At 36.2% G+C, this 11,895-nt stretch overlaps 1 protein-coding gene across 1 annotated transcript in view; it reads left to right on the top strand.

Moving 5' to 3' along the window:
- Positions 1-11,895, top strand: part of Ccdc192 (coiled-coil domain containing 192) — a 54,297-nt gene that overhangs the window by 12,581 nt on the left and 29,821 nt on the right. Inside the window, exon 3 of the mRNA XM_048811883.1 lies at positions 9,625-9,732. Coding sequence (XP_048667840.1) covers positions 9,625-9,732 — 108 coding nt within the window. The remainder of the gene's footprint in view (positions 1-9,624; positions 9,733-11,895) is intronic.

Below are 11,895 nucleotides of genomic sequence, written 5' to 3'. Positions count from 1 at the left end.
AAAAAAAAAAAAAAAAAAAAAAAAAATTCTTGAAAACCTTTTCGTTTTGGTTCTGTTTCACTGCTCTCTTGTTTGTCTTCAGTCTCCCCTCTTATCTCAGTAGCCCAATGAACATGTCTAGGAGATGGAAGGGAAGAAATGAAGCAGATCAAGTAAAAATCTTCATTATCTGTCAGAGGTGGATATAGGCTTGTGCCCTCCCTGATTGCATTTTTAAATTTTTGCTGGTAAATTATGCATACTGTTTTTTGCAATGAGGAATATTGCAATAAAGAATAACCAGGCTAGGTATAGTTGCACAATGTCAAGATCAGAAGAGTTTCTGACCCTTGTAATCAGCTTCCATGACCTCTCTAGACTGAGAACTCTCAGAAGTTACATCACAGAGATGTAAAGCTTAAAAAGATTATTGTTTTACTTAGTATTACAGATAAGGCATTATCTTAAGCATTTTTCTGCATTATTACATTTAAAAGCATCACAGCAGTCCCTGAAGTTATTTCCTCCATTTTTAAGGATGAGGAAATGGAGGCTCAGCATAATTAAATTACTTGCTTAAAGTCACACAACAAATAAGTAATAATTACTTCAAGGACTCTGGCATCAGTTGGATTCATGATTGAGATCAAGGAAATCCATTCTAGTTAATAATGAAGGGCAAATAAATGCTGAAAGGATGTGAGGTATTTCAGGGATTCCTTACGACAGCCAGGGAATCTGGTTGGAGACTATAATTCCCTGCAAATTCCATTGAAGAGCCTATGACTGATGCTACTGGACAGACCCCACATCACTTGCCGTTTTTCCTGAGCATGAGATATACTTGCAAATCTTACATTATTGCACCTTTGGACACAGGATGACCCTGTCCACCTGGATAGATTACATTCCATTTGACATCTTTTTCATATCCTTCTAATCCCTACTGGAGTCTCATGCTGATATGTCTAACTGGTGAAGCCTAAGTCACCTGCCTACACTTTAGCTGCAAAAGATATTTGAGAGGGAGTTCCTGGTTTCTAATTTGGGGTTAACATTCATGAAATGGGAAATTCTCCAAATAAGGAAAGATACTGGGTAGTCAAAACAGCAAAATCATGGCATTTTCAGGTAAATGGATGGCGTTGGAAAAGATAATGCTAAGTGATGTTTAGCCAATCCCCAAAAAACAAATGATGAATGTTTTCTCTGATATAAGAAGGCTGACTCATAGTGGGGTAGGGAGGGGGAGCATGGGAGGATTAGATGAGTTCTACATATGGAAGAGGGGTGGGAGGGAAAGGGAAGGGGCAGGGGATTAGCAAGAATGGTGGAATGTGATAGACATCATTATCCAAAGTAGATGTATGAAGACACGAATTGGTGTCAACATACTTTATATACAACCAGAGATATGAAAAATTGTGCTGTATACATGTAATAAGAATTGTAATGCATTCTGCTGTCATTTGTTTTTTAAAAATCAATTTAAAAAAAAACAGCATGACAAACAGCTACCCCAGAGCTCAAGATGGATTAGGTGTAATGATTTCATTTCACAGATGAAAAACTGAGGTTCACTGAGTAGCTTCTGTTGGATGTGCTATACCTTCTTCTCTGGTATTCTGGCCATGCCTCTTAAAAACGTTTGCTGGGAAAACCTTAAAAGAAGTGGAAATTTACAGCAAAAGTGAGTTCTCCCATCTGTCCTCTGCTTGCCTTATCATACTGGAATGTACTATGGAAATTATGGCCGAACTTTTATCTGATATAAAAGGATCTCCTTTAGATCTTGGTAAAAAGGAGAGTCTGGACAAATGCCAGGTAGCGGGGGCGAGTTCTCATGGTACATCAAGTCCAACTAAGAATTTTCTTGCTAAATTTTGGGAACATCATTGGAAAATGAACATTCTTACCTCTGCAATTAAATATCTTGGATTTTTTTAAGATTATCAATTTAGAATCTAAAGATCACTGGCAAACAAAATTGCCACCATTCGAATACTGTCATTAATAAAACATTCACTGTTGATTATTCATAGTGTAGCAATGATTTATTTAACAAAACTAACTGAAAAACCACAGTCATCTTGGACAATAAAATTCTATCACCTTATTCATGAGCTAACTTGAAAATCCTCCTTCCTGTGTATTTCCTAAAACATTGGGATTCATAGTGAGAATGAAAACATTGCTGGTCAGTATGCCCAAGTACTCAAAATTTAAATGTGTAAAATCTGAGAGAAAATAAGTAATCCTGTCACAAAAAAATCTTAACTATTCAAAGCATTATCTTTACAAATGGGAAAAGCATTTGCAGTATTTTATGTCTTGCTTAACTGGAATTTTTATTTAAAAACAAATGATACTTTTGGGGTATAAGCAGATAAAATTCCTTTCTTTCAGTAAAATTACCTTGTGGCTTTTTCCTGTCTTTATTTAACAGTTTTTATTATGTTCAATCTTTTTTCTTCTTTGTTATCACAAAAGTCCCTTTAAGTAGGTTTAAAAAAAAGTTGAATTTGTTTTAATATAGACTAATTTTCTCACTTCAGAATGTATCTGATTTATATGTTTGTGTTATAATAAGTTTTTACTTTGTATATCTTGAATTTATATGAATACATATAAATTTTACCATTTCAATTATTTTTAAGTTATTTTGTTTCATAGGGCTAAGTATGCCCTCATGGTTGTATGCTGAATTCTTGCAGAATTGAGACTCTATACTCATCAAATACATCTCCATTTCTCCCTCTCCTTTATTTTAAAAAGAAATAAAAATGTTTTCTAATGGCAAGATTCCCTTGCTTTGTCATTTTTCCTTTTTTTTCTTATGAAGAAAACATGTTCTCATTTGAAAAATCTTCATTTCATGAACAATATGGGTTAATACAATTTTCTGTGAAGTTTCAGTCCCCCTGATGAGGCCTGGGAAGGGCCTCCACTTACTCTATTGTTCACAGAGAGAAAGCATTTTCGTCTTTTGGGTTCTGGATATTTTCTAAAGAAGAAAATATCATTGATTTTTTTCATCTGCATTATTTATAAAAGAGGCAGTAAGAGCATATCAATGGTCTTATTCATCAAGATTTCATATTTTGTTTTAGAATAAAAAATTAGAAGCGACTGAAATATAATATTCCTTCTGAACAAGGAATTCTTGGGCTACATGGACAGGACCAAAAAGAGTGCTTCACATCCTGAAAGCATATGTAACTCTGTGCACATATGTGCCTAGTGTGTGTATCTGTGGGTAACAGAATTCACAGATTTCATCAAGTACTGAAAGGAGTTTTGTGATGCTCATAAATCACAAGAGTAAGGCTATTTTAGGTCACAAAACAAATCCTATAACAGATGTAACATAATGTGAACTCAATTTCAGGTCTCTTTGTAATCAGAACCTATTAACTTTAACGAAACTATGGAAGATACGTATGGTTTAGAAGGTCCCTTCAGATTCTGTTTGTACAAAGTTTCTGAGAACCTATAAAGTGATGTGATTTGGGAGAACTGGAATAGTTGAAAGCAAGTTAGCACAGTCTCTTGCTACTTTCTAACATCCACCAGAATCCTCATCAAAGAAAAAAGAACAAGGCCCCAAAGCACAAAGCAATATATTATGAGTCAGCATAAAAGTGTTAAATTAACCACTAAAATTTGACATTCTTCTGATTTTTACATAAAACCAAATCCCAGGATTTTTGTTTTTGATAGAACTTCTAAGCTGACAATTCTGGTGAGAGTATTAATCGTGCCTGTTTTCTCACCATTTATTTCCCATCTGTTTAGCATAGCACTTGACCAATAGTGAGCTCTCAATAAATATTTTTTGAACTTAAGTGAATTGAATTGATTTAAACTGAATTAAAATAAGAACTGGCATATTAAAAGTTTGGGGAATAATTACTTAAAGGCATTTCTGAAGCGATTGAATGTCACACAGTCATGTCAACTTCTATGACAACAAAGTTTTTATAAATTAAAACCTGAGTCAATAATTCCTTTCCAAAATTTCTTTCATCTATGGGTGATGCAACAGAATGAAAAAAATAGTCAAGTTTTTTTGCAGGATTAAATAAAGGCTGCCCCTTAACAATGTACTTTTTTTTTCCCCCTAGAAAAATAGTATCCTGGACTCTTGCTAAGGCAGACAACTTGATTGACAGTATAGGACCACCTTGGACTAGGTCCAGAGAAATTCAAGGGCCACAGTTCAGGAAATGACACCTGATAATCATTTTATAATTAACAGAGATCACTTAAATTGAGGTGGGGATTATACTTTAGATTTTGTAAACCAGTAAAACTTTTCACTCCAAAATTATCAGGGTTAGGTCTCATAGGACTGCCAACTTTTCATTTCCCTTCTCTCAAAAACCAACAAAACACAGGGGTTTCCATATACTACCATCATCATTTATTAAAGAAAAATCCTCTTAATACCAAAAGAGAAAAAAGAAAAAAAGTAGACCGATCATAATCTCAGAATAAAGAACTGTCTTATAAATGAAATAGGTTTTGCTTCGTGAAGAATTCACAATATTGTCTTTCAAATCTTATTTTTGTCCTGACCATTGAAAATGTTATCACAAACCAACACTGCTCTCTGGGCTGGCATTTGGGAACCACCAGTAGGATTAACCCACATTGGGCTGAGGTTTCTTTTTCCCCTATCTCCTACCCACTCTCCACCCTTCCTCCTCTCTGCTCTTCTCAGGAAAAGCTAGTGTCTCTGCACCTTTTATTCAGGTTCTTTTGCCCTTTGGCTTCTCACTGGGTTCAGCCCAAGGTTTAGCCTAGGCAGGAGAATGGAGGGTAAGAAGAGAGAAGGTGGGGCTATTTATTCCACTGCTTGGGCACAACTGGCAGTGACTGTATTCCCCTCCTCCAGCTCTCCCTCTGGGTCCATCAGTGATGCTCCCGTTCCCCAGCTGCTTCAGGTCAAAGTAAGGCAAAGGGCACCTGCACTTCCAGAAGGTGCCTAACTATCTTTTGTTGATGCCTTTAACAATACCCACACCTTTGGGAATGGTCCCTCATTTAACTCTCCTCAGTTCTCAATTAGTATAGCCATCTGATTCACCACTAGAAAATATGTTCTTTGTTGAGAGGTGAAAATGCTGAGACCCAGACAAATAAAGTAGCTGACCCAAAGTCACATGGTTACTTAGAATCAAGTCAGATCCAGAACATGGCCCTCCACACAACAAGCAGGGTGCTCCTTAGTGCTCACCGGCATCCTCCCATGGCTATCTTCTGCCCAGTCACATTGATGGACATTCTCTACAACCTCTAGTGATAGTTTGTTTTGTATTCTAACTTAAACACTTTATTGGGTGGCTATTAAGGTAACCCCAAACACAGAGGAGTGCTTTTTTTTTTAACCAGGAAAATTAAGTTTTAAGTTTTTGCCTACATAGAAAGAGACTAGGAAACTATTTAAAAAGCTAAGCATGAAAGCATATGAGAGTGATGAAATTTCCCCCATGCAGTGAATTCTGATCATGAAAGATGAAAGGGGAGGGATGACATAAATCTGCCCAGCATAAGGGGCTGAGGCATTGGGGGGCAGGTAGAGCAGATGATGTTCAACTGGGGAAAGACTTGAATCTTCACGAGAAATATAAGCGGGTTGCAGAAGGGTAAGGAAGTCTAGGCACATGGGTGTCTGTCAAGCAGGGGGAATGAGAAACGCACAGCAATAATGAGCAGATGAGATATCAAACAGGAAGCCCAAGCACTGAAAATTGTGTTGAAAGCACATTTTATCTAGCAGGAAGTTACTGCACCTCTGAGGAGGGACTGCTTCTGAGACCCTGGCATATTAGGGGCCTCAGATTGTTTGAGACATTTAGTTCTCTAAAACTGACCTCTGTTGAAATGTTCCTCTACAAAGGTGGACTTTGTTGTAATCATACTTTTATTTCACAATCTTGTTCTTAAATAATTGCACACGCACATATTTACTACATTTACTTTTCTCTTAATTACATACTTGACTGAATTTCCCAATGTTTTTTGGTCACTTGATGTCACACACTCGGTGTCCCTATGGATATACTGTTTTACAATAAGCTAGAAAGTTTAAATATCTAATTATCTTTAAAGGAATTGGCATAATTGGATTATTAACATTTATTGAACACTTAATCTGTTGAAGTATTTTTCCCACTCTACTTGACTGATTAACATTCAGTTGTTATAACAACCCTATTATCACCCAAGCTTGTGGCCATCTCCTCACCCTCTGCTGTGCTGCCTGGCCCCTGTCCCTGGCAAGCAGAACTTCCCTGGAGCTCTGACCCTTGTCAGTGTCCCAGGCTGGATACATGGAAAGTTTTGCACAATGAAGTCACTGTTTCAGCTTCTCAGCATGAAGGACGGTTCCTTCTGATGCAACCACCCTGCCTTGACTTTTGACCCTTCAATCAACAACAATTATTTATTGGGCTCCTATAAAATGTTCTGCAAGGACCCATCTGGCCTCTGCACACAGGAGCTATTCTAGGTGTGGAAAATGCAGTTAGATCATGGAGACCTTGAACTGGTTCACAAGGATAGGAGGAAGAAGAAGGAAGTCATTTGAGGACAAAGAAATAAAGGCTTAAAAGCAAGGAAGGGAATAATGGGAAGTACTAGGATAGGTTTGAGAAAATGTAAATTTTCCCCTAACTTATCAAGTGGGAAACCTTTTTTAGTCAAAAGGAAGACCACTCTTATAATTTCATATATGATTTGTTCAGTTAGTAAGCTACAAACCAAATACACATTCATTACAGTGTCTAGAGTCTTTAGTTTGTTAAATTTTTAATATTATTTAGAGTTAATTTCATCATGTTAGTTACATGTATTTATATTATTGCATTGACACATAGAAAATTTTAAGACAAAAAATAGTAATTAAGTATTTGTTCCATTGTGTACATGTTACAAGTAGGTAACAACAGATCCCATCAATATGTACAACCATAATGCATCAATTAAAAAAAGGTGGGGAAAATAGGAACTAAAACTGGGAATTGTTAAGTTGCTGAATCCCCAAACTCTGATGTCTCGTGTATTTTCAGCATTTTGATGTCATGGAGGACTATTAATTAATATAATTCACTCATACATTGCTTTACCACTAAGAGAATGTTTATTTTTATCATTAAGACAAATTGCATCTACATTTACCTGGAAGCAGCATTATATTAATGGTAGAAATCCTATCTGTCTATTCTTCTGCCACTTGTAGCCTCCAAAATGGGACCTAACTTTTTTGGGGGTCTTTGAAACCACACATATAACTCCATGTTTTACTTATTTCTAAAGATCTTCTTGATTTAATTTTGATATCTTGGCTTATTGGGGTTGCCTCCTATTGAAAAGTACTTATCCTTATATAAGAACTTTCTCTTAAGAAAGTGGGGAAGCAGCGGTGGATAGCCCTAAAAAGTAGGGAGGAGGGATAGCCTTAGAGCTGGGAGGGAGAGCTTGCATCTGGGGTGAAGGTGCAGAAGACAGGCTGTATTAAGAGTTTGCTTGGGTCTCTAACACATGACAATCTCCTAAATTTACCTATATAAGAAGTCCTATGTTAAAATTGTGGAACCAACCTTCAGTAGATGACTGAATAAAGAAACTGTGGTATATATACACAATGGAATATTACTCAGCATTAAAAGAGAATAAAATCGTGGGATTTGCAAGTAAATTGATGGAATTGGAGCATATTATGCTAAGTGAAGTAAGCCAATCCCAAAAAACCAAATGCTGAATATTTTCTCTGATATGAGGATGCTGATCCATAATGTGGAGGGCAGGGAGCATGGGAGGAATGGAGGAACTTTAGATGGAGCAAAAGGAATGAAGGGGAAGGGAGGGAACATAGAGGTAGTAAAGATGGTGGAATGAGATGGATATCATTACTCTAAGTACATGTATGAAGACACAAATGGTATGACTCTACTTTGTATATAACTGGAGACATGAAAAATTGTGTTCTATATGTGTAGTATAAATTGAAATGCATTCTGCTATCATGTATAACACATTGGAATAAAAAAAGAGTCCTATGTTATTTAACAACAGTCTATTCTGTTAAACTGTTTCATTTGGCCTTGCATTTACAATGTTTTTGTCTTATTGGAAATGGTTGTCTTTCTTGGCTGGGGAAATTTTGGGTGTTTGGAGAAATAGGCCTAGAAGTTTCTTGCTGGATTTTGTTTGTACTGATTTTTAAAATTTCCTCTTGAGTTCAAACATCAGACAAATAGATTCTCCCTGGAAATAGCAGTGCAGATCAGGAATTCCCAATCTTTTGAAATGACTTAACCTTTTGACAATTTTCCCTTTCTGCATAAAATGTTTTATGGCATATATTTATTTCCAAGTAGAAACTTCATTTTAAGAATTGTTTCAGAGGAATTTTTAGACCCTATCTTTAAATTACTGGAATCATCCTGGGATAAAGAAGATCATTGGTTCACTTAATTCTTAGTGTCACCATTCTGGCCCCAAATGCTTATCCCATAAAGACAAACCTTTGGGGGTAATTATGCAGCTGTGTATGACAGAGCTTGACTTAGGAGCAGATTCTATCGTTGGTCTTAGCAACTATCTATGGCCCTCATCCCATGGAGTTCCATTTATTTCAGAGGGCAGTGTCAGAGACACAAGATTCAGCATACAATGTGAACAACTATAGGAACTTTATGAATGCTTTATTTTTATAGCTGGTCCATGTACCACCAGATGGCTCTATTGTATCACCAGGAAATGCACACATGTGTAAAATCGGTAGTGTCATAAACCAAAGGGAAAAACAAAGCAACTGGGAGATCTTTAAAATAGGAGTACTGTTCATTCTTTATGGGGTTAATCAGAGGCAGCTGTGCCAGCAGGAGCATTCACCAGGAAGAACACACCCAGGAGGCTATAGGAAGGTCATAATGCTAAGGCGTATAAGGTTTTCCTTTCTAAGTTTTCATATTGCTCTGTAAATATTAATTGTCACATTAGCCAGAGAAAGAGAGTACTTAGAAGTGCTCTCATATCAATGGAGCTTGTTACTACTTCCATACCAATTTTACATACTCTGCCTGCAGCTCAGTAAAAGTAACTTTGGAATAATTTTGAGAGGCAAGGTCTATACACATCTGCTGATTTGAGTTATATCAGTCATGCTCTGAGGAAGAATGACAAGATTCTAAAATGTGGCGTCTTTGCTTTAATAAATTGTGATAAGAAGGTGAAGATCAGAGGGAACAAGGACTTCTCTGAGTTTCAATGATTCTTTACCTCTGACAGGTAAAAATGAAACACACAGGTATTTTGGTGACATCTCCCATTAGGGATATGAAAATTTGACCCCAATCTCTTGAAGTTAGAACAAAAGTTTTGGATTAGTTAAATTCCAACCTGAGTCATCTTATTCTAACTTGCTAAAACTGTTTGTTATTACATAATTTTTATTCTGCCTTCAGTCTGTAAATTGATGTACAAGACTATTGTTTTTATAAGGTTTTGCCGTTTTAGCACTTTGTTAAGGGGAAGATCTGTGTGAGTTTATTAAGCCTATCCTTAGTCCATAAAACAGTTCAAGGTGTGCTCAGGAACTACTCCTGTCAAAAGTAATACTCAATTATTGTTTTAAAGAGAGAGTCGCTGGACACTGGACAGATGGCGTTGACTTTGGCCCAACTTGAGACCTTGGAACTTTGCCTAAAGGAAGCAGAAGAAAAGACTAAAACCTTATCGGAACAGGTAATACCTGTTGGGGGAACTGGAAATATATGTTCCTCAGTGTGCAGTATAGCAAGTGTGAATCTAACACATTTTAACCGCTGTCCCATTGATCCCCTCTCAAGCACACACACAAGCATAGGCCCAGCGTTTCATTCAGTACTTATTTTGACCTTTTACTTTTCAGCCTTTAATACTTTTTCACACTTATATCTTATTTGATTTTTATTCACCACAGGCCATGAGTTGGTCAGGACTTCCTTAAGCATGTGGTTTTCTTGAATAAGCAAGGCATATTTGCATTATAAACAGATAAGTCCCAAGATGAAATAAAACCTATGGAAGCCACACAGAATAATTTTCTTGAATTATGTAAAGAAAGTTTACTTGGAAGAGAGATTTTCAAATATTGACTTTCCTCTTGAGTTTTTGAAAACCACAGAGGAAATACAGGTCATAAGTGGAGCCTGGCCTGTGCAGGTGACGTGGACATTCTGTAGATGGGTGCTTTCATGTGTGACAGGTCCTTGATTTCAGATTTAGTATCAAAAGAGCTCCTACCAGGGACCGGACTGTTTCCCAATAAGATTACACTTTGCAAGCAGTACAGAGCAACATGTACTACTGTTGTTGATGGCTTTTCCCCACAGTAGGGTCTTGGCCCCTGGGAGAAAATCTCCCTGAAGCTGGGTCACTCCTCACTCTCAGTTCCAGTCAGTGGAAGATCAAATACAGAAGAGACCTTGAAACGTTAGAAATACATATTAATTTCTCATGAATTGATACATTTGAGACTATTTTAGAAATTTGAAAAAAAAAGTTTTATGAGTTTTTTTAAGAAACAAAGGTATTATATTTGTACACTAAAATCTCACTGTATCAGAATTTCATAAAAACGTTTTTCCAGAAATTTTGGGAAAGAGGCACTTATGAGAAAAAATGTATGATTAATATGTAATATAGTAATTATGTGTCAATACACAAATTGTCTCCATTTTTTTTCCAACTTACAAAAAAGTTATATCCCTTACTTTGGCTTGTGTTTAATATTTACTGATTCAATGCAAGTGGTGCAAGTGGCTCACCAGGGGATTTGGAGTTTCCTGTAAAACAAATAAAAGCAAACCTCAAATTGTGGCAAAATTATGAATTATAAAGAACATAATGATGAATATGAGGTACCATTTCAAAGCACTCCCCCTCCCCCCCCAAAAAAAACCTAAGAATTTCAGAGCCTGCAAATCAGGAAGAATTTTAGCTTACTAAAAGAGATTATTCCTGCCCTAAGATATATGTTGATTTTATATTTGATTTGTCATTTAAATAAGTAAAACTCAATTTACTTATAAAAGAACACTTGTACTTTGTTCTTTAAAAATATTTTTATTAACTAAAAATAGCCCCTAATATTTAAGATTCTTCACTGGATGATCTCTTTATGTAACACCAAATAATTAGATATATTCATTTTTTCAGTGTTTAGAAGATTAAATATATAAAACTGGATTTCACTCAGCTTCTTTGTTTCTACCATAAGTGAGGAGTTGGTTAGGTGTTTGAGGAAGAAAGACAAAAGCCAAAGCTTCTCTATCCAAGTAGCTCACAGACAACAGAATGATTGGAGGAGATGGAGAGTAACATGAGCTGCTTTTATGACTCCAAGATGAACTGTACAATAGCATTAAGTTGTAGGGTCCATGTATGTTAATGTCCTAAAGCATGGTTCTTGAAGTTGTCAGATTTGCATAGCCAAGTAAATTTAATTGAAATTTGGCAATGGTTTGAGAAAAAGGAGAGTATGATGTGTAACAGTACATTACAGCATTTTCAATATTACATTTTAAATTAAGTTGAACATTTTATTACATTTGGCTATTTCAAAAGAGGGCAATTAAATCAGACACTGTTCTCCAAGGATTTAATCCTGAGAATTTTTTTCTATCTCCAGTGTTTTAGACTTGTCTTATCCTTGAAAAGATAAAAACTAATAGCAGCCCCCATGTGCCCGATTTTAAAACTTATTTTTTTTAATTAGGTGAGAGAAGGATAGGGACAGGGACAGGGGTGCAACTGACCTTTCTCAAGGATGTTCTTCAGAATATTTCAGAATGGAACAGAATGGACATCTGTCTCAATCAAACATTTGTCCACTGGGTGCCACTGTGTTCCTACTAGGCTGTGCGA

Source organism: Marmota marmota, unplaced genomic scaffold, assembly GCF_001458135.2.
Source record: "Marmota marmota marmota unplaced genomic scaffold, marMar, whole genome shotgun sequence".
In the NCBI taxonomy this organism is placed as follows: Eukaryota; Metazoa; Chordata; class Mammalia; order Rodentia; family Sciuridae; genus Marmota; species Marmota marmota.
This window is presented reverse-complemented; position numbering and strand designations above follow the sequence as displayed.